Source organism: Lichenostomus cassidix, chromosome 1Aa (assembly GCF_008360975.1).
Source record: "Lichenostomus cassidix isolate B80296 chromosome 1Aa, HeHo_3.0, whole genome shotgun sequence".
NCBI lineage: Eukaryota > Metazoa > Chordata > Aves > Passeriformes > Meliphagidae > Lichenostomus > Lichenostomus cassidix.
Genome location: NC_139480.1, coordinates 56,376,334 through 56,400,123, shown reverse-complemented (window position 1 = coordinate 56,400,123; position 23,790 = coordinate 56,376,334). Strand labels below are relative to the sequence as shown.

Below are 23,790 nucleotides of genomic sequence, written 5' to 3'. Positions count from 1 at the left end.
TTAGGATACAGATAAGACTGTTAATAATGACTTGTAAAATAGTGAGAGACTTGGCAATTAGGTAGCTGATGAAATTAAAATACAGAGAAAATAATGAAGATAAGTTAAAAAACACATAAAAAAACAAATGCACAGAGATGTGCATTTTACAAAGCATTGATATTTTTCAGTAAGACTGAAGACTTGTTATTTCTTTGAAGATGATGGCTCAACAACTGATCACAGTCAGAAAAACCCCAGTGGAACATCAAGGATCACTACAAGGATCAAAAGACCTTGAGTTCAAAATGCTAGATAAACACTTGTGTGCACTGTTTGTGTAACGTTGCTTTTCAAATACCTCCAAAATGGTCATATTTCCTGAAAAACTTCAAGTGTTTGTTTCTCCTCGTTTGGCAGCATCCCTATCCAGGCACCAACAGCCAGCCTTGAACTTGGTAGGCTTCAGGATCAAAATCCAGCTCTTGGGCACTCTTTCCTAGGTTGAAACTTCAGCAACAAAAACACGTGGTTGGCTGTACTGTGAAAGCCACCTGCTGGGCTCCCAGGCACTCAGAAAATAAACCTAGCACCCATTTTTGTAATTTAGTACTGGACTTCATCAGCTCAGATATTCATATGCCGTTGCTTTACAAAAAACCTTTACACCACTGTCACTTTGACTGCCACTGTTCCCATTTGTGGCTTGTGCTACCCACAGGTCCTGGAAACACCAGGCCAGGACCAGACCAAACATTCAAGCACAATGAATATCCTCTGAGTACCTTCTGTAACCCACCTCTGTTCAAATGGTTCACAGCAGTGTCACTTTGGGGTTCAGTCTTGAAATGTCCCATGTCACCTATTTAATTAATAAACATCAATAAGGCCTCTCATTTTTAATTATGTGTTTAAATGGTTCGTTGAATCAAGGTAAGCATGTTAAAACTTGAAGGAATTCAGTCTAAGGCATGGCTTTACATATGAAGGACTAGCTTTGAGAGTAACCTTCTAACCTCCCAATCCAATTCTAGGAATGCCTGTTGTAGCAGGTATGGCATATCATCCAGGATTTATGAGGATCACCTTGGCACAACCCACGCTCTCTGTTTCCTGGTTTTGCTGTGGAGAAGCAATGTTCCCACCACAGCCTTATGCCCAGAAGCTTCTCAAAGGAGGCATCACCCACCTGGATGACAGTGTGGGCAGCAGGGTCATGGCTCAGAGCCCCTGGGGAAGGTGCCTTTTGTCCCTGCTGCCTTCTCAGGCCGATGAACCAGAGCAATTAAACACAACGTTCATGTGTCTACTGAAATGCTAAATTTCTGACTTGGAAACGTTCCTGCTGAAATGCTAATTTTAAAACTTGGAAACATTCCTATCTGCTTCCTTCCACTTCAAAACACAGTGAGTTAACTAGGTCTGACCCTTTGGCAGTGCTCCATTTAAGTGGCACAGATTTGCCCATTTAACAAAGCTCTTTTGTTTCCTACAGCTGTGAAATTCTGGTGCTCTGTAACTTTTCATGTTTCCCAGGTTACCTTGGCACCAAGCCGTGACTAAATGTCTGCAAAGGATTTTTAACTCCAGCTTTGGAGGAATATAACCACAAGGAAGAATTATGGCTTTCAATGAGTGCCCCATGCTAGCAAGAACAATGCTCAAAATCAGCTTCAAATGTCCACAAAGCTTCTGAAAGATCTGTGGCTTAATAGGGAACTGTGTTCTCTGTTCTGCTCTTTTCCTGGATTCCATCATGTTTGTCTTTTCTTCCTTTCCCCTTCCTCATGTTGTACCTGTTCAGCTCTATCATCCAATACAAGGGGACACAGGGGCTATGACAGATCTTTTCAAGAGAATTCATTTTAAGGACCATATTTGAAGAAACTTTAAATTCTGGAGTGGATTTCCTGCTCTGTGGGAAGAAATCAGTTTTTCTCACTGATTCCACAAAGACAGGAAGCAATTCCAAGCAAACACACACATATGGTGCCAATGGGACACCTTGAAGTAAAGAGATAACTGAACTAATAACTGAACTAATGAACTACAGTGGCAAAATATCCTTTTCATGTTTTGGTGGCTGCAGAAGGTCCCAGATGGTTTAAATGGGAGCAGGTCTGTGCCATGTAGAATAAATAAGTGGGAAATACTTGCAGGTGCTGGAGCACAGGTCTGAGGTAGTTCCACAAGCTCCCTCCATGCCTTGTGCAGAAGGGAATAACAGCCAGGACCTGAAATAAAAAGCCTCAAGAAATTATTGCTCAGACATCTGCAGACAGACCTAAGGGTCCTCTGCACTGGGGCCAAATATGAGGCAGTGCTGAATTAGAAGCTGAACATGGATGCACTGAGCCACAGAGACACCTTGTTGGACATAAATCAGCAGGGGTTTCTTTACCTTTTTTTTTTTTTTTTTTTTTAAACCTGAGACATTTAGAGTTTTTTTCCTAAGAGATTTAAGACATCCCAGGGCAGCAGGTTACTGAAGTAATGAATCCTGAGGACCTTTCCTTGTCAATACTCTATGCAAATCTTAAAACATCACCATAACACACCATTTTTTAAGAATGTAATTTTTTTATTTATTACCACAACACCCAGGCCACGTCACAAACCAGGTTTCCAACATATTGACCACCTATACTATGCAGAATAACAAACAATCCTTGCCTGAAAGGACTAACAATATCATTAAACAAATTTATGGATAACTGGGGCCTGAAGAAGCCACAAGTCCTGTCTACAGTCAATCAGAGAGACTGACAGAAACCTTCAGAAAATTCCATGATGGAATCTGGCATCACTTGGAGTCAGTTGCAAAATACTCACTATTTTCTGTGAAATAGGACTGAACACATGTTTCTGCTTCATCCTCCTTTGCTCAGACAACTCACACCTGCCATTTCATAAGTTTTTTTATTTCTAATCCTTGTTCTTTTGCACCAAACATATTTTTCCCATGCCTTGAGTTTACAAACAGATACTTTTATAATATAATTAGGATACAACTATGTGTAATTCTATTAATCTCTGTCCAAGTGTTCATTAGTTAAAGTACAAAATTTTTCACAAGGATATATCCAATATTTACACTGCAATGGTTTTTTCCCATCATGTCCTTCTTTGAAATGCTATTTCACTGCTTCTTGTTCTTTATCCTGCATTTCTACTGGGGCATTTAATAAGACTGGCTTTTCAGATTTCAATTTCTTCTTTAAAATGAGAAGAATTAGGGTACTTGGGATGTAGGACACTCCACGCAAGACTGCTGGCAGGCCAAGATAGAGCCACCTGAAATAAATTATAATTTTCATTAAATATATGCATTTGTAAAACAAGGATAAAACTATACATCGAACAGTGCATAAAATCACGTCTCTATGCATGTAATAACAGAGTAAGAAGGAGAAATTAAAATAGAAAATATACCTGTATGTGACAATATCATACATCCTACATGCTCCTTCTCCACCACAAGACATAGCACCCCACTTCAAGCAAGTGGTATCTATCAAAGCTCCAAAATAAATGGGAGATGGAATTCCAGCTAAAAAGAATATTAATAACATTTTTGTGAACAGCAATTTTCTTCTGGTTATCAGCTACACTGCTGAGCATGTGCAGTTTGTCACCTGTCCATCTGTCCTGTCCTCTTGCAGCATGAGCCACAGCCTCTACATATCTTAGGGTCTCTCTTCTTCCTTGTCCACCTACCCTCAGCCAAAGATTTTTGTTCCTGCTGCCTGCTAAACAATATCCACATGCCACAGTATGGACTGTGATTCCTATTCAGAGCTCAACATTTTCTCTCATCAGTGAGAGGCAATGCTGTGTTCAATAACCATAAACAATAAGCAAGCGCAAAGGAATGCCAAGTGGCTTTCCAATGAGCAGCAGATGTAGTCCCCTGTCCTGGTTTCTACTGGAATACAGTCAATTTTCTTCTCAGCAGCTGGTACAGTGCTGTGTTTTGGATTTAATATGAAAATAACGTTGATCTCACACTGATGTTTCAGTTGCTGCTAAGGAGTGCTTACATTGAGGATTTTTCCATGTCTTGTGCTCTGTCAGTGAGGAGCTGTACAGGAACCCAGGGGGAGCATGGCCAGCACAGCTGCCCCAAATTGGCCAAAGGGATGTTCCATAACTGGAATGTCATGCTTAGTGTATGGTCTGGAGAAAAGTGGCAGGGAGGGACCCACTGCTGCTCGGAGATGGGTATTGGTCAGCAGATCACAAACTATTTTATTCTGCATCACTTTTCTTTCTTGTGTTAAATTCCTCTCTCTATTTTTCCTATTGTTATTATATTTTACTTTATTTACATTACTAAACTATTCTTCTCTAAAGCTGGTTGTTCTACTTTTTTTCCAGCTCTCCTCCCTCTTCCATGTGGGAGGAGAATAAGAGAATATGCAGTACTTAGTTCCTGAATGGGGTTAAACTAAATGGGTTAAGATACCAGCCTATTACCCAGTATAAAAAAAAAATGGGAACTGCAAGGTATTCTAATTTGCCATACTGCCCAAATCTGTAAAAAAACCCTCAGTTCTTTCTGATCAAAGGCACTCCACAGAAGCACTGACTCCTGTGCCATGCCCAGAGCCCTGATGGGACCTTCTCTAACTCTAGGTCAGCCCTAACTGTGCCTCTGAGCTGTGTTAGATATTTTCTTACCAAATACTCGTGAAGCTAGTCCATGGATGCCCACTCCAAACGACTTCTCTTCAGGCTTCAGAGACCTGCATGATAATTGCATTGTGCACTTATTAGTAGAGGTGACATTAATAAGAGATGTTTAACCCTTTTTTAAAACCAAGTTCTTCATCACATTAGGCCAAAAACCATTCTAATTAGGCATGGGTTGAAAGATTTCATTATGCTCATTAGGTGATATTTGCTGAAAAGTTCCTTATCTGGGACAACAGGAAAAGCTACTGTCAAGGTATCATCCACTTGTAGTGAGGCCAACACAAAGTGCAGGGTGGTTGTGTCTGAATCCACATCATGTTCATGTGGTTGATGAACACATGGGTGTCACACACCTCTCACTATCCCAATGCCCTAGCTCAGTGGTCCTGCATTGATTCAGGATAAAGTTGATAGCCAGAAGCAACATCAGATTAAAAGCTGACATGACAATAAATTTTAACAGCATAGAAATGGCATGAGATTTTTCTGCTCTTCCTCCTTCCAAACTCTAACTAAGCAACTTTTAATTCCCTGGAGAATTAAAACCTCAGAATAAAAAGTCTAGTAGATTTCTTAAGATAAGGAAATTTTACTGTACCTTATTAAGACCATGTATCCAGGCATGGCTGCTAAGGAAAAAATGAAGCTGCAGACTAATGACAATATTAAAAAATAATGGAGCATCTTCTCACAGTTTTCATGTCCATCACACTGGCCCAGAGTTGCAGAGACATTTTGAGATGAAAACCCTGAGGCTGCAACACAGGTGCAGTTTTCAAATACCTGTCAAAAGAGAATTTTAATCAAACAAATTGTCCAAACTCACACACTGAGTGGCAAACCCACACTGTTGGCACCCAGCTCGTTGTCTCTTGCACTTGAGTTTGTCACTCATGTGCAGCACTGCACTCTCTCCCTGTCTGCCAGGCAGAGTTCCAGCCATCCCCTGTGTGTGAGGACAAAAGTTCTGTAATACCTGGTTACTTGTTTAAATCTACTGGATAAAAGAGATTATTAAGTCCATCCTGTAGACTTTCATTTTGGCTGAAATGTTCTTGGGCACTAAGGTTTCCACCTGGCAGTACCTTCAGAATAATTTCTCATTCCATGTTAAGCATTTAAGGTTCCTTCAGTTCTTAGCAGAGAAGGATTCTTCTTCATTATATTTTTAACTTAAACTATTTTTCATGTTCAGTTTGAAATGTCTGATGCTACTCAATGAATTTGTTCAAATCTCTCACCTTATATATTCAATTAAATGTACATGCACGGATATTCCCCACCCTATATTGGTAAAAGTATTTCTCACCTAGTATATTCCATAGTTACAGTACAATAAAATGTAGGATTTACCACACTCCTTCCAGTTCCTCTTGAGGATTTACACCCAGCAAGACAAGGTGACACATAAGTGATTCCATTGCTCCCACAAACAGGGTCCCATATTTTAAGTGGGCAATCACAATCCATGTTGCAGGCAGCCAGTAGAGTAGTTTCTGCATATGAAACTTGCTCTATCCTGAAACACATTTAGAAGATGAATAAATATTTCAGTAATGAAATACCCACAGTAGCACTTTGCAATGCTTAAAATTCTATTCTAGCTCAGGTGTTGAATCAGGACCCAGTCCTACACAGTCCTACCCTGGAGTCATGTCTTTCTATCTTTCTAAGGCATGACTGAATTGTATTATATTACATTAATATTGTAAATCAGGTATGCATACCCTACAGCATTTTTCTCATCTATGGCATGTATGTTCTGGATTGTCCATAAGTGTTGCCTCTACACCTCCATGTTCATTTCACAGACACACTACACAACCTGGTCTGGTGGCAGGTGTCCCTGCCCACAGCAGGGGAGTTGGAAATAGAGGATCTTTAAGGTCCCTTCCAACCCAAACCATGCTGTGATTCCCAATGATTAATGGCAGGCTTCAAATCAAGAAACTGCAGAAAAATATCCTCCAATATCTTGATAGGAATCAAATTCAAGTAAACCAGTGTAAGATTAAAAAGGGGATTTTTTTCCTCTCTTATTGTGAAATTGCACTCATCTGTGTCTAATTTGACCAACACTTTTTTATTTGCACCTGCAGTTACATTACTTGACTAATTATATTAATAAAACAATTAATATGGACCTGCAATTGCACGAGTCTTGACGTGGATATCTTTTTAAATACGCTTTTATCGTTTGAAACAGGGATAACAGAAGATAGACCTACTGTCTCATGCAAGCAAAAAGCCTTGAGAATTTAGAGTAGGAAACTGAAATGGAGCCCCTGGCTGATTCTTGACCAGAAAAACCATCCCAGTGTCTTTCGACTGAAGTCCTCTCGAGTCTCAAAGAACGTACCCTTGATAGGAAACTGTTAGACCAGCAACTGGTGAGGTATCACAGACAGTCCAATAGGCAGCGAAGTAGAGAAGGTATTCCAGTAAAGATACCCAAAATGCTATGTTCGCAGCCTGATAGATATTTATCTTGAATTTCTTCATGAATAAGCCTCCAGAAAAATACCCAACGCATAGAACTGGTAAGTTGTAAACACCTATTTAAACAAGTGAAACTTCCATGTTAAAATAAAGGAGACCATCAAGGCTACTCTACTATAAGGTAGCTAAAGAAGGAGCTACTAAAGCTGCTGTAAGGGAAGACTGTGTTTGGCAAAGACTTAAACAGTGCCTGTGACTGAATAATTTGACTACAATCAGAAATGGGTCTCTACTAATTTTCTTTCACACCCAAAACCTCTGCCAAAGTCAACAGCAGGTGAGAACTGCTCGGGGACGGAGCTACAGGATAGGACTGAAATTATTGATTGGAAAATTCCAATCTAGAGTTGCACCTAGGTCCAACTTGAAAAAAGAGATGGCTTCAATCCAGCCTCTCCAGCTGACTGAGGAACTCAACAGCTAGTAAGCTAGTGGGTACATCTTAATGCACTCTGAGCATCACAGAAAGGAGGAACAAACTCAGTTTTGAGATGAGATTACTGAAGGTGTTCTCACACTTCTTTGCTGATTGATACTTTAATGAAGCAAATTCTGATTGAAAAGCATGTTGGAAGTGGTTTTACACAAACATCACGTGGCTTGGTTTCATATCAGCTGAGTTTTCTGAGCCAATTCAAAAGATGGGAAGTAGATTATAAAATTCTACACAAAAAATTAGGAGATGTTTAGCAGCAAATGCATGAATATTTAGAAATGCTTTGTAGTGTGATATCTCTCACCTGCAGAAGCATTTAACCTTAGTATGTATATGTAAATCCACATGAATATACCTATATATGTAAAAATATAGATAATTGGAAGAGAGACATCACTACTTGGTAGAACAGAGCAAAGCAGAATGCAAACATACCAATTAAAAAGATGGCATCTGATGCAGATTTTCCAAACTGCTGTTCCAGATATTTGGGCATGAAGGATATCATGCCATCGAAGGCACTGAACTGTAACACGGTTATGCATATAAATAACATATACACAGGGTTGTGAAACAGAGCCTTGAGGAAGGGGATGAAATCTGGAATGAAATAAGGCCATGAGTTAGTGTGATGCATTATGGAAAGAATGACCCATTGCTGAGCATGGCTGAGGGGGAAAGAGGGCAACAGAAATGGTCCTGAACTGGATCAGGCTAAATCTTGTGCTTTGCCAGACTCCACAGGCCAGAGATTCCTTGGTTAGCCCAGGGTACCTGAACATGTCTCCTGTACCCAAAACACCCTCTCACTCACACATGCACACCAGTGCAGCTGTTGCTCATAGAAATATAATAAATGGCAGCATCAGCAGCAGCTACTGCCCCATCTTTCCTCCTTTTTCTCTCATCTCATGTTCTCAGAGGATTCACCAAACCCCCTGTCCTGCACCTGGCATGCAAAGGGGTGCAAATGCACTAGAGAGCCACAGCTTTATTATTAATTCTACCCCTTTCCTATTTTAACAAGCTGCCCCCAGAGACCTGAACACTGATTTTAGGTTTTGCTGCTGGGGCAGAAGAGGCTGAGGAGAGCTGTGACCACAATCAGTCCCACCATCCTCTCAAAGTCTGTATCAGCCAGTCTTCAGCCAAGTAAGCATCTGAGAAACTAATTTACACAGGTCTTTTCTCTGCGTAATGCCCATTAAGTCAGGATCTGAACCATAAGAAAAGCCCCACAATTCCCCTTTGTCTAATGTTCTCTGTTAATTAATGTGCTGAGCTATTGTCAAGAAACTCTGCAGATGAATACAAGCATCTACAGAACAATGGCTGGGCCTCACTGAAAGTGGGCCCCACTCAGGATGGGTGTATATCTTTCAGAGGTATGCATGAACCTTATTAGAAGAGGATCTGTATGCAAATCTTGCAAAAATGAGTCCAATGTTAGAAACACTATAAACAGATTGCATTATTTACACATGCAGAGACATTTTTAATCAGAGCTTCCTAAGGAAATTTAATTTTTATTAAATTAATTTTATTTTAGGTTATTTTTAACTATAAAAGCATCAAATTTCAACTTAAAAAGTTGTCTGAATATGTCCTGGCTGTAAATGGTCTTGCTTGATCAGGGGGTTGGAGCAAATGACCTCCAGAAGTCCCTTGCAACCTCAACTATTCCGTGAAATGAAAAGAGTCTGCATTCAGGATATTCAGGGGCAGTGAACACTCAGATCAGCACAGGGAGGGAATGATGCTGAAAACATAAGCCCTGAAGGGACCCTGGAGCACTAAGGACCCCCACCTGAGCTAGGAACCTTGCCTCACCAAAATAGAGTTTTATTCAAGGATTCATTTAAGGCTACATGACAGCAGGAAGAGATGCTGAGTTTACCAAAGTGAAGTTGCAATATCAGGCAAGATATTGGAAACAGCATGGATTTACTTTCTGAAAATGAAGGTCCTGTCAGAGGGCCCTGAGCAGGACAGGATCAGGACACTACTCTGAAGATCACAGCCTTTGACATATTTTATTCCCTTACATTTCCAACCAGCACAAATAAGGAAGCTAAACAATAGCCTCTTAAAATCTATATACAGATGTATAGATTTGAAAGCCCACAGATTTGAAAGCTGCCAGTGGTAACATGAATAAATGTGAGTCGAATACATCTTTGTGCAACAGTAATTCAGTGTTTATGAGACATTTAAGCACCTGTCAATTCCTTTTGAGGTCTTTCAGTTGGACGTAAGAAATGCACAAGGTTTATGTCGGATTTCTGCTTTTCTGCACAGTCAATGTGGGGTACAAGCAAGGAGTATCTGCAACTCATCCCCAGCTCCCTGAGTTGCAATATTAACTACAAGATTTCTGTGCTTTAACCCTCTCATGGGAAGAAAAGATCTACATACACCTGAAGAGCAGGAGGAGAAATAGAAGGAACCCAGATCCTGGAGCTATAAAATCAACTTTCTTCCTCTGCAAGAAGCTATTTTAAATCCCTGCACAAATCCTTTGAACTACAGAGACATGAAAACAGAGTAGGTATTGCATATCTTGGACCCATCTTTAATTACACAAATACACAGAGTTCACACCTTAGGACCAAAGCAAGAAGGAAATCCAACGTAACTTGCCTTTAGCAATTTCGTACATGGTCTGTTTGGCTTCATTTTTATCATTTTCTTGCAATGGTGCAGGGCTTTTTTCACTTGTCCCCTCAGGTTCATTGGTTTCACCTTCCTTCACAAGTGACTTGGGCAAAAACCAAAATGGTATTCCCACGAGAAGATTCAGCAGTGCACAAATCAAAATGCCCAGCCACCACGCTCCAACCCAGCGGGCATCAGTAGCTGTTATAGTTATTTCATCTATAATAAAACACACAACCATACATCTTGGATCACTTCAGAAACATTCTTTGCTGTTATTTTGTGTTTTCCTAGTTTTCTCTGATATAAAAGCATTTTCATGATTCTTAAAATGAAGCTCGTGAAGGAAAATAATCTCCAGTCTTCTTTTCTAATGTTGCTAATTTTTCTGGCAAATTTCAATGGTTTATATTAAATTAATTCTACTCTTTTCCTATGTTAAACCAGATGACACAACTGTTCATCAAATAATTTATAAGCAGATTGATTTGTGTATGTGTGAGTTGAATATTATACACCGATCATCCATTCTAAAAATAAAAAAACCATGAGCAAAGTCAGGCAAGATTAACACATATTAGCAAAGAAACATCTTTTAGCTCTGAGAAATACACCATTACAGACTTAAAAATAAGATTTTATATATTCACCCATTACCTGCACCTACTGATCCAACGTCAACAAACAGCTCTGCACAGAATGATGCCAACAATAAACCAAGGAAAGGGCCGATTACAGTTGCTGTATGTAGACATGCTAGAGTAGGAAAAAGAGAAAACATCCAAAATTAGAACCCAGACATACTTATCTTCTTGGAATTGTTCCACATGGTTAGGACAGCTCTACTGAAAAGGCATTTGCACCTAAAAATGGCCTAATTTCAACAAGTTTATCTCTGGTTAAATTACAAGTTCTACGATATCATTATTTTGATAAGGAAGTAATTTCTGTTTTCTGTCTTCCTTTATTGGACTGAAGGGAGTCATACTAATCCTTTCTTTTGCTTTGCTTTTGTTTGTGTGTGTGTTTGGAGGAGGGGAGTCATCCCAGTAGGGGAGATTTACCCAGGTAGAAAGGAGAATTCTCTGCTTTGGCAAAATCCTCCAAATAGGAAATGCCCAAAGGCATGATGGGAGTTTCGCCCATGCCTCGCACTATGTTTCCAACCATCACAAATATCCACAGCAAGGACCCAGGCTCTTTATCACATCCTGTGAATAAAACAAGAAGTCAGGATGAAGGTTTTAATCACAACTATTAATGAAAATCTGGAGACAAAGACAAAGATTTGATGAACAGCTTAAACTTTGGTGGGTAGTCCTGTCCTCTGAGCCCTTTGACTTACCAGTAGTTCCTTTGCATGCACATTCCTAGTGCACATCCGTGTTTCAGTCTCACAGATATGTTTTAGCCTAGTTTAAACTATTTTCTCTACAGGGCAGTGAGATCTTATTTTAGTTGTAGCTCTGTTTTTCATTCTTTTATTTCCTGTGTGCTACAACAAAAAGGCATCCTGATGCCTCTTACCCATTGTTGAGATATGCTTCCCACCTCCTCATGGTATCATAGCATTTCAGGTCAAAAATAGGAACATTTGTGAGAGCAAGCTGGTGTTATACATTCCAAAGTGAACTGCCTGGGATGTTAATTAAACTGCTTGGATACTGTGAAAACTGCATGAAAAAATGTTTTAGCTCTGGAGTCACAGACCAAAGAAACACAAAGGCCAGGAAATTTCCTGACCTCTAGTTTCAATGCTTTCAAAAAGTACTGATCAAAAGCAGGACCTTGAAGTGATGCTAATAAAAAAAAAAACCTATTTACTTAGACATTATAGACACAGAAAAAAGTATTAGTAGGAAAAGTCATACCTATTGATGGCTCCTCTGTAGGCAAAGAGGACAAGCTTTGATTAACAAGGCACAGAGGCATCACTGAAACATTTTCCAGTTGTGAAATGCTGCTCTCAATACGATACCTGTTGGAATCACAGGAAAACATGCACAGGTCAAGAGGATACACATGAGAAACACTTCATGTGCCTGTATTTAATAATGGAGCTGCCTAAAAGAAGAGTGTGTAGCTGTAGTAAGAAGAGAACCCACATCAAAAGCTAACTGAACAGAGTCAGACAGCCATGAAAGCTGTCAGGGCCGTTCCACACTGGACACAACAAGACTGAAGGATCAAAAAATACTTTGCTGATTAAATCTTAGACAAGCTCACATTATTATTTTTTTAAGCCAAGCAAAAATCATCAAAAAGTAGTTGAAGAATCATTATGGTTGGTACAGGCCTTGCCAACACTGATCAGGTATGACCTGTCATCCAGACTCCAGACAGACCAAGAGATGTTTAAATATCACCTTCTATTGCCCATCCAAGCTGTTAATCTAAAGTGACAGTATCCCAGCCCACAGTTTCATGGGAGATGCCACACAAGGGGTAGGAAAAGGATGAAGGCAAAGGCAAGGGAAGGTGCTCACCAGAGGGGTGACTCTCCTCAGGAACTGATGACTGCCTTTTGAAGCCAGCTCAGAAGCAAAACAAAACCAAACCAATTGCTCTGCAATGATCCTATTGAATCCATGCTCAACATCTCCCTCAATATGCCACACACTCATTGTGAAGGATGTATAGATTAATGCAAGTAAGGATCACAGAAGCTGCTGTGAGCCAAGCAAAACACTCACCTTCCAAACAGAAAATGAGGAAGTGATATCAAAAGGCATCCAAATGACAGAATTGTGCAGCCCAAAGCAATTATTCTGGGCCTGTGAAGCTTTGCTCCAAAGTAGCTCACAAATGCTATCAGCAGCAGGTTACCTGCAAAGAGAACCTGGTTCACATTTACAAACCAAGGCATGCATGGATCTTTGAAAGTGCAACACAAATTTGAGTGTACCTTGTGATCTCAACATCTGTTTCTTTTCTTGTCTTGTAAAAACTGTCACTAGACAGGGAACTGCCTACATGGTGCAGTAATTTCCTGCTATGTGTGATCTTTTTTTGGAAGAGTTACATCACATGAAAAGAACATGAGAATAAAAGGGAGAATGGAAAAGAGGTCACAGTGACAGAGATTTCTGAGTGCACCTATGTAGAGAAGAAACTTCTCACTATTTTGCATAAAAATCAGGCCCTGGGACTGCAGAATAATAGCTGTTTTAGGAAGTTATATCCCTAGGACACTCTATTTTGTAATGTATAGGGAAATACAGAAATGTATCTCCTAGTGTTTTTGTAGTGAAAACAATGAACACAAGATGACAATCACACAAAAAAGGGGAATAGTAAGTAATATTAATTACAGTAATCACTTGAGATTAAAAAAATACAGGTTTTTATACCTAGCACAATTAAAAAACACAAATGTTCTAAAAATCTTCATTTTCCTCTCCTCCACTTTCACTTCAGAATCAGTTGATTTTCCCTATTCATTTATTGCTATGCAACTAAGAAAAGAATCAAGCTTCATGTTATGAATCAGGCCCCATAAAAATAGCAATTTAGTAATTGTGCACCTACTAATTTTGTGATCTTTTTGTCAGAAGAACAAAATCATGTCTCTGAGTGATGAGCATCATGCTCCAAAAGAAGACAATGCCTTTTTTATGCATAATTTCTAAACAGACTGTATTGAACTAGTGGCTTGAATGACACTTAAAGATGCACATTTAAACTTACCACTGGGCAATAAAACTTACTGACAGGCAAGGTAAGGGGCACTAAAAGTAGAATTGGAAACTTTCTTTGCAGGTATAGTTGTGCAGGTACAAAATCTTGAAATATTATTGAGTTTAGGTAAGGATTCACCATCCACTCCAGCCAACTCTGATTAAAGGAACTGTAAAATGCTAAATATGGCCTTAAATTCAAAGTTTACTTGGTTGTTTTTTTGTTTTCTTCAGAAAGATTCAATACAAAGCTCATAAACTAGTTGTACATAAACTAGTTCTATTTCACTAGTTGCTGTGTCATATCTTCTGGTAGTGCAGAAATTAGCTGAACCAGTTTTTAGACTTAAACTTCCTCATTTCAGTGGTCCTATTAGTTTCCAAGGTGTGAAATGGTTATGTGTCAGCTCAAATGGAATGACAGAGTTGGCCACTAGTGTCACATACAGTAATTGTGAGTAAATGAGAGTCACTAATACATGGTCAGACCACATACAACATTTTCAAAGAATCCAAAATATTAAAATGAAGATTACCAATTTCAAAGCTTCCATTAATGATGCCCACTAAAGAAGCTGGGATATTAAATTGTTTCTCTATCTGTGTGTACATGCTGTTCATGTAAGCTCCAGACATTGTTTTCCCAAGGAATGCAAGCGACAGTGCCAGCAGAAACACCTGGGAAGGGAAGAATGCATGAAGAATTCAAAATTACATATTTAGGATTTTTCCATGGTTATTTCCTCCACTGAAGGTGTGCTTCCATCTGAAAAGTGAGCAGTGCTGTTCCACTGATATGTGGGTAAATCCCATCATCTGTTCTTTTCTACGTTTATGGCTTCACTAAGCAAACAAGCAATTTAAAAAACAACAACAATGTATTTTGTTCTTCACCTTTCCTAACTGAGCAGGACTCTCTTCAGAAAGCCCAAGCCCCATTTGCCCAGCCAAGGCAGCACTGTGTCTGCTGCAAGGTTGCCATCTGCAGGACCTTCCCACCCTCTGTTCATCTGAATGACAAATTGCTGGCAGAACTAAGATCACTTCCTTTGGCCAAATTACTCAGTCCAGGATTTGCTCTCCCATCTCAGCAAAAGTCATGAGCCCAGAATAAGAAATTTCAACCAAAAAGAGTAATAACTTGTCCTTTTTACAGAACAATTAGCAGCCACTGACAGCAAAAATATTAAAATGAATGAATGCAGTTGTATTCAAATCCTTTTAACTTCAGGCGTTTTTACAAATAGCATTTATGAAATGAAATCAATATTATCTTTAAATACATCTGCTGCTTTTGCTTAAAAGCAAAAGAAATTTATTTGGATTTTTAATTACTATGAAAACCAAGCTATTTTAAAATGCTTTTACAGCATTTCTTGCCAACCTGAATTACTATTCAACATCAACAGCCAATTTTTACTGCCACATCACAGTCAGCAAGGCTCATTTCACAGTTTTAAGAAGAAAGGGGATATTGGACTGGGGGGATTGCACAAAGTCAGTGGTGGAGCTTCAAAGCAGCAATCAACCAAAATCACATCAGAGAGTGTAAAGTTCAGGGAGAACAAAAACCAGCACAGCTGTTTACAAACTAGCTTGACCTTGGTTAGGGCATTAAGGGTAGAAAAGAACAACTCATCCATTAATTTAGTCTAGGCTGTAACTTCTACCAAAACACTGTAAATACAAGCAATTCCAGTTGTGTGTTCCGACAAAATCACTAAAATATTGCTGTACCTTCAGCTTGGAAATGCAGCAGAATTTGTCCTCTGCATGTGGCTTCTCAGGTTCCTTCATGTTGCCTTTTTGAATTGATACTGATGTCTGTTTCTGAGTCTGTCCAGTCATCCCATTACAGTGTTGAAAAAGAAGAGAGAAAAGAACAAAGGGTTTTGTCCCATGTTTGCAAAAATATTTTGCTCCTTCTAGGAGTAGAATTTTCCTTAAATAACTGCAAGCTGGATTCCAACAAAGCCTACTTTATTCTAAATGAAGCAACTTGATCAGAATACAGAGATTAATCTCTTGGCATTGAAATTAAAGGGAGACAAAATAAAACCAAAATCACCAGACCTATTCAAGTTCTAAATGGAAACAAAACAGACTCCATTCTACTTCCCCTCCCAAGATTTTCAAAACCATTCCTCTTTATTTGTCTGCCTACTTTTACTTATCTCCATCTCAACTTGATGATTAGAGTGTCTCGTAGTGCTGAGCCACCTGCTTTCTTAACATTTTACATATAATCGAAACATTTGTTCAAAGAAGAAGCAATATATTGCAGGGACTTGGATATACTTACCTGTAAAACCCCTGCACATCCTGGGGGTTTGCACAATGAGTCAAACAGATTTCATTCTAAGGACTCCTGCAAAGACTCCATTAAATCAAGTTATACAATACAGTTCCCTGCTGCCTAATGGAGAAAGCTGAAGGAAACCAGGGCAAGTCAGAGCCCTACCTTATAGTCAGGATGGATACAGCTTACTTTCCTCTGCTTTTCGTCTTGGATACACTTTCCAAGTGTGATCCTGCAGCACCTGCTCTTCTCTGTGTTTTCCACTTCATGGATCCAGGGCTGGGGAGCAAGCTTGGGCTGAATTACCTTTCAAATTCTTCAACCCAGCACCCTCCTGGCCAATCTCTTCAAACATTAATTTCTACAACAATGTTAATCCTCTCAAATGTGTTTCCTAACTAACTTGATTCCTAGCAAATTCACAGGCATTAACTCCTTCTATAGCTACCTTCTCAATTCCAATTTTTAAAAGCATAATGCATTATTACAGCATTCCTGGAATACTTTACAAGTAATTGTAGGTGACCAACACTCAGACAGCTATGATAGATATATAGTTTGTATTTCTGCTTTGCTCACAAACTGTGTTCAATCTCAGCACTAAACTGTGCTTGTACAGCTTTGTACTTTATTTGCAATTTGGAATAAACATTTATATCCCAGGGAATTGTTTATGCCTTACTTAAATACTGCATTTCTCTGAAGGCCACCAGCAACACCAAAACATCACAGCAGCCCCCTATGTCCATCCTCTTCTGCTCCTAGGACCTGGCAAAGGGATTCCTTCCCTTACTGTACAGTCCCTGCATTTCACTGTCACACACAGGGAACATCATCTGGCTAACTGCAGGTTTTCCCTTCTGGTGCTACAAGATCCCAGGCAGCAACCTGTTACCATCTCACTTGTGGAGTCAGACACATCACACTGCTCCTGACATTGCAGAAGGCAAAACAGCATTGTTTGCCTTCACCTATTCATACCTTCCCTCTGAGCATAAATTATGACAGGGAAAAATAGTGTTTCAATCAGTTTTTTGCTGGGAAGATTATTAAGGTTATTAATTGAATAACAAAGTAGAAAGAATTATTGTTTCCGGCTACGTTTCTGAAATTACTTTCCCCAACTTTATATTATTTGTGGTCACACTTCATCAAATGGAGCTGAAGCCAACACAGACTAACAGCCTAAACCATCAAAGACACAAGTGCACAACTCCCTCAGCTCAGGTTCATCCACACCACACTTTAAATCCAGGTTGGAATTTAACTATCATTTCTGTGCCTAAAGAAACAGGCATTCTCCCACTCCTCCCATCTACCTGCTCTCCACTGTACACGCCTCTTGCTTGTACTTGCCTCTGTACACCTTGTTTACACTCTTGGCTCTTCACACTCACCTCCAAACCTCTTAACTCATTAATCAGGCAGAAATACATTATTAAAATACAGTTCTATTAAAATATAGTTATGCTAAGGTTTGCCCTGGGGTTCTGACTGGCCTACCAGCTGTCATGTAAACCTGCAGCTGAATCCCAAGCCTACAATGTTCACTGAAATCCCAGGGAAGAGGGCAGTAAAATTCCTCCTTCCACTTCTGTGCTGAGTTGGTGACATATTAATGGCAGGCTAAGAGGCTGGCAATGGCACCACAACTGCCTCTTCCAGTCATCTCCACTGCCTGACTAGATGTCCAGAGGCAGCCAGAAGGACAAAGTAGTGGCCAGAGGACACCCACTTTGCACAGAGCACAAAGATTTGTCACTCAGTGAGGCAGGTCAAAGCAGCTGTAGGACACACTGCACCCGAGGTAAGCTGGGCTGAACAAGGCTGGCTGAAAACCAAAGCAGATCCTTGCTGTGTGCACCAAAACAGGCTGGATTGGTGCAGCTGGCAGCAGCAGGCAGGCAAGCATTGAGACATCAGTTTGGACCCATTTTTCCCACACAAACCCAGCAACTTTTATAGTTTTAAATCGCATTTCACTCTAGCTAGCTAATAAAAAGAAAAAAAGCACCCAAATACCTGGATTTAAAAGCTGATGCAATGTTTTGCAAGTTGCCCTGTCCAAGTCCCAAGAGGACATCCTATTTTCAATGCAAAATTCATCTTCCATTTAGCTCAGCTTAGTCATATAGATAGACTGCTACATCTTTGTTTTATTTACCAACAGGGTTAAAAACCACAAAACGTTAATGATTCAGAGAGCAATTATGGCATCAGAATTTTTAACTAATTTATTTTTCTGCTTGCAAAAAGCTTTTTGAAATCTTGTTTTACTAGGTATAGTTCAAATTGTTACTCAAATGCAATTACACTAATGTTAGACTGAGACAAAGGAAAATATTCTCATGGCAAAACAATTAGGCACTTACAGTTTTGAAAAAGCTTCTGCAAGAAATCACTGATATGGCACACTTGAACTTTGACTACATCGTTGAAAATTAACCTAGTATGGGGCCAAACTTGTGGTTTTGCCAAACAGTTTCAGCAGTGCACTTTAGAGTACTCACTCAGATGTGACAGACATGGATTGTTCTTAAAAGGTAAATTAAGCCCATCTCTTTGTCTTCCCTGCCAAGAAAAAGGTCAAGGGCTACATCTGTGCCAGATGTCTGAGCATGAAATGCTGACACTCCTGCCCGCTGAAGACACCCAAAAAAACACTCATAAGCGAGAAAGGAACTTTAAGAGTGCACAGAAGTGTGTCAATTTACAGGCTGGGTGGAGCTCTGGCAAGGGGTGACACAAGGTCAGAAGGGAAGAGGTGAAGGAGATTTTGTTATTGATTATTGGATGTTACAAAATCAGAGAGCAGTTTGACCAAGCACAAAACAGTTCTAGTCAACATGACAAGAAGAGAGAATTTGACTTTGATTAAGTCCATCAGACATTACATCTAAGAATCAGTAGATACACCTTCAAGTATTGGTGTTGAGACAGCTTTCATTTGTGACCTTAAGTCTCTTGTTGACCCTTGTGTTTGTCTCCCTCCCCGAAAGAACTACTAATGCACACCAAAATCCTAAATGCCATGTGTAAAACGTGGTGAGGGTGGGATTGGGATTAATGAAAACCTGAATTTCTGATATGGTACTTTCTCAGTTCTCACACATCAGAAAAACTTTCAAGTAAAAAGCTGTTTACATGCTTCTAATATGTGAAATGCCCCATACTTCCTAAGAAAATAGGCATTTTGTTAGAACTATAGCACTGCTTTCTGTTTTCTCTTCCTAACTGTCTCCAAACCACACTTGATGGCTGCCTATATTAGGATTTGGCTTATACATCTTAACTAGAAACAGAAAGTATATTTTCATCATTGATGCCTGACAAAAATCTGAGGTAAATTCTTATTACTTCCTAAGTTATTTCAAAAGTTTTCTTGCATTTTACATTTTCTTCACTTACTCACTGCCACTTTTGGAAAATTAAAAAATCCTCTGATGAAATAGTAAGGCAAAAAGTTATGGTCTGAGCTGTGAGGCTAGGGCCCACTGCAAAAGGCAAAATGGGGAAATAAAAGCCATTGTCTTCAAATTTAATAAATTAATAAATAAATAACCAAGAAATAAACTTTGATGAGATTATAGTATCATAGTATAGTATCATAGTAATATCACATACAGGACTGTGTAATTCTACAGCCTCTGTAACATTATTTTGTTCAATGATAATTTCAGCTCAGGGCAAGTAAGAATGAAGATTCAGACCCAGCAAAGGAATTACAAAAGAGGAAAAAAAAATTTCCAATCAAATAAACACCACCTTGTAGCAAGCACTTCAAATTTTCCTTTAAATACTTATTTCCATAGCAGAAAAATTAACACAGAGGCTATTTTAAGAAGCAGTTCAAGTGATTTATAATTTGCAACAGGTACAAATTAAATACCTCTCCAAGAAGAGAGGAGTAGATATATGAAATTATCATATGTTCATAAATGCACAGTTTAATATTCAGTAAATGTATGTAAAATTCAATACATAGGGAATTCACCATTGTTCTCAATTGTGATTAATTCATGGGTAATAAAGCATTATAGAGAGTCTGTGATGTCTTAGCATACAGAATTCCCTTCTTCTGCATGGGGTTTCTGCTAAAGGCCATATTCTCACTAAGTTCTCTATTTCCTGCATAACCAACCTTCTGTTTGAGAAACTGAGAAACTACAAGTATTTTATCCTGTCTGGATAGGTCTTGTTTGAGGGGTAGCTCTACTCATTCAAATGCTTCAATACAAGGAAAATACCTTGAGAACATCAAGTATTTGTACAGAATCAGGTATACCCTATTCTTAGCAAGTAGTTTTGTTGAAGATCCTCATCCAGAGTCCCACAATAGGCATTAGAGGCAGATATTTCCAGAGAGTAATTTATCCCATTTTAAGACAGCTGTCTAAAATAAGTGGGAGGAAGAACCTCCCTGGAGGTTCTTCTTTTTTCCCTTTGATTTGGAAGTCTCAAAAGCCTAGCTTAGCCTGGATAACTGATTTTTAGACAGATAAAAATCAGGTCAGCTGACACTTGTCCTGGTTATCTCTCTTTATGTCATTCTAGATCTATTCCTCTTGGCCAAGGAACAAAAATCCTGTCAGCCAGCATCTCGCAGCCTAAGGTCAGGACCCCATTACAGCTGCTTGTGTAAATTCACAGGAAATTCAAATAGATAAACAGTGTTCTTGTGGAAAGCAGCAACATTTCTCAGTGAAAAATGCAGAGTACAATTACTGGTCCTAGCCTAAATGTTATATGCCATGATTATTTACCTACAAAATACAGAAGACATTTCTGCCCTCACTCCAGATGCAAAACATTGTTTTGAAAGCATTCAGGACCAAGTTGCTCTTTCCCAGCACTGTAGTTGTCAGCAAGCATTTCTAATCCATGAGAAACTGGGAATAAGAACTGTATCTCCACAGAACTGCAGCAGCCATGGGTTGCATCCCATGGGACATGGCATGGCAAACCAGAGAAGGATTTCATGACACACAATAGGTTCACTGTCATTTCCCCCATCAGAGCTGGATTCAGAGCAATGTTTAAAACCATTTTATTTCTCAGTAGTATCTGCTTAGATCTGCTTCTCTGGCAATGCAGAGCTGTGATAGCTGCATAGCCATGGACCTCCCAGGCAAATGGAGGCTAAGAGGGAGAATTTCTTACAAGAACAGCACAGAATTCTTTTCTCAGGGCTGTGTCCTGATCTGACTACACACTCCAAAAGCTTCACTGCAAATTTTAACCTTCCAACAGACCAGCAAAACTGAGCCTAGGAATCTAACAACAAAGACTCTTTCACAACATTTTCTCTCCTTTCACCTGCTCATAGCCATCCCACCATCTGCAGAAATTAAAAAAACCTTGCTCAAAAGATTTTGGGAGCCTACATTCTCAAAAGAAAGAGAAGAAGGATGCAAAAAAAAAGAAAGATATGATAATTTAACTGATTCTGCTTTAATAAAAAATGTATTTATTTAGGCAGTGTTTATACCAAACTAAGGTAAATCATGAGGAGCCACAAGGTCTCAATGTAGTGACCAGTGAAGAGACTCACAGGTAAGACTGTGATCTACTCAACCCAGGCAGAAAAGTATCCACCTGCATTTAATTAAAAAGTAGGGTGATGTTTACCCCTGTATGTGCAGAAACACAGACAGACACAGGCCTTTCTGCCCATTTCGAGTCTGAATTCAGATCTAGTTTGACCATCCAGTGAGATTTCCTTCCCTCTCACCTCAACAGAGTTCATGTCAGCTACAGGCTAAATAAAAATCCAGATCTGTCTTCCATCCTCAACTCTGCCATTGGCTCTACTCATCCCCCTCAATTCATCATTGCCTCAATTTTTCCCCCTGGAACACAAGAACAATAAATAGACATTTCTAGAAAGCATTCAGACACATACTTTGGAGATAATACTGCATATGTGCAAAACATTATTGTTGTCTGGTTTCATAACTATTTAAACCACTGATACTCTCATAACAGTTTCTCCCTTAAGAAAGCATTTTAGCACATTGATTTCCACATGTATGGATTTGGAAGCTTTGTTTTTGTTTTAGCAAAACATATTCATGCCTCCTAGCCGTGCAGCAAATTTTATGAAGACATAAAATTATTTATTCTTCATAAAATTTCCTGCAAGTCTGGAAGATATTCTGCTGTACAAACTTCTGGTTTGAAATGTTAGAAAACATAAATGTCTCAATTGTCAAAACAGCTTTTCACAGTGTTGAAAACCTAATTATTTACTTCTGGGCAGTACCTGCTATTTAAGGTACAAAGGGCTTTGTTGTGTGATCAGGTCATCAGCTTTCCACTAACGAGGCAAATTGTCTCAGGAACATACTTTGAGAGAAGTTAAAGGAACAAATGTACTGCAGGTTGACTGGCAGTTCAAAGCTTCAAAGTCTCTCTGGAGTCTTTTCCTCTGGAAAAATGACATTATCTATGATTCATCAATCAGTGGTTTATGCAACCTGATAGCATTTCACTTTCACTATCCATCAAGTCCACAAGGTTTTTGGTGTGTGACAATATGTTTTGTGTGCAGAGATATCATCAGGATAGATGGTAAAAGGTGATGCTCCTGGCCTTTCTAGGTACAGCTTAGTTAGCTCAGTCCCAAAAGGTGCGAAACATCTGAGTGGAAGCTCCAGGATCTTTTGGGAACCAGGCACATCCCTAGGCATGCACCTGTGAGCTGGGCTTTCTAGCTACAAACACCTCATTTTTAAAACATGGGAAATTTTCATGGGATCCCCTGAAATAGATACTCTTTCTCAGAAAGGTTAAAGGTACATAAAATACACTTCCTCCTTTGGCAGTGAAAATTAAAGTATTGACTTCAAATAACAGTGTAGCTTTAAGACTGTCTAATAAAAAATACCTCACCTCTATGATGATAACTTTTATGGCTCTTTCTACAGTTGCTTTTTCAACTTCTACAAACTGTTGTATTATAAAAGGCAACAGGATGATATATGGCTTAAAGCAGTGGGCTGTACTGATCCATAACACCATCAAGGTTGTGCCTGCTTATGACAACAGCTTAAAAAATAGTTTAAGAATGTGTTAACCCCTCATTTACTTGAAGTGGTATGAAATGTTCATAAATTGAATTATATTTGACATTGCCAACATTGCTCATTTTTAACACAGTGCCACAAAGCATGAACACAGTTCCAGCCAGTATGTGGCAATGTGAAAGCTCTCTAAAATGAAATGAGCCATTTGCAGCCCATGGGAATTCTGTGAAAACTTGCAAAATCAAGCCTACAGTCGCTAGAATCATGGTCACAGTGGAAATCTGTAGGAATCCTGAAAATCAAGAAACCTAATAATAGTAATGAAGACTACCTATGAAGACAATAATTTATGTAACAGAGAATACTCTGAAATGAAAGCAGAGTTTAAGGTACCCACTCTAAATACACAGTAGGTATTCAACACCTATGGATTTTCAAGATACTCATCCTGAAGTCTGTGCCTCTCCACTGCTCTGCACAAGGCTCTTTTCTGAATCAAAAGCTTTCATAAGGTGACTTTTCAGC

At 39.2% G+C, this 23,790-nt stretch overlaps 1 protein-coding gene across 1 annotated transcript in view; it reads right to left on the bottom strand.

Annotated features, from left to right (window-relative positions):
- Window positions 1-2,539: 2,539 nt before the first annotated feature.
- Window positions 2,540-23,790, bottom strand: part of LOC146443946 (solute carrier organic anion transporter family member 1A2-like) — a 41,877-nt gene continuing 20,626 nt past the window's right edge. Inside the window, exons 4-17 of the mRNA XM_085049189.1 lie at window positions 15,679-15,777; window positions 14,478-14,619; window positions 12,958-13,090; window positions 12,136-12,242; window positions 11,329-11,475; window positions 10,922-11,020; window positions 10,250-10,483; window positions 8,045-8,209; window positions 7,034-7,229; window positions 6,028-6,193; window positions 5,273-5,457; window positions 4,660-4,724; window positions 3,412-3,529; window positions 2,540-3,273 (exon numbers count right to left, since the gene is read on the bottom strand). Of these exons, the coding sequence (XP_084905315.1) occupies window positions 3,114-3,273; window positions 3,412-3,529; window positions 4,660-4,724; window positions 5,273-5,457; window positions 6,028-6,193; window positions 7,034-7,229; window positions 8,045-8,209; window positions 10,250-10,483; window positions 10,922-11,020; window positions 11,329-11,475; window positions 12,136-12,242; window positions 12,958-13,090; window positions 14,478-14,619; window positions 15,679-15,777 (2,016 nt within the window). The 3' untranslated portion in view covers window positions 2,540-3,113. The remainder of the gene's footprint in view (window positions 3,274-3,411; window positions 3,530-4,659; window positions 4,725-5,272; window positions 5,458-6,027; window positions 6,194-7,033; window positions 7,230-8,044; window positions 8,210-10,249; window positions 10,484-10,921; window positions 11,021-11,328; window positions 11,476-12,135; window positions 12,243-12,957; window positions 13,091-14,477; window positions 14,620-15,678; window positions 15,778-23,790) is intronic.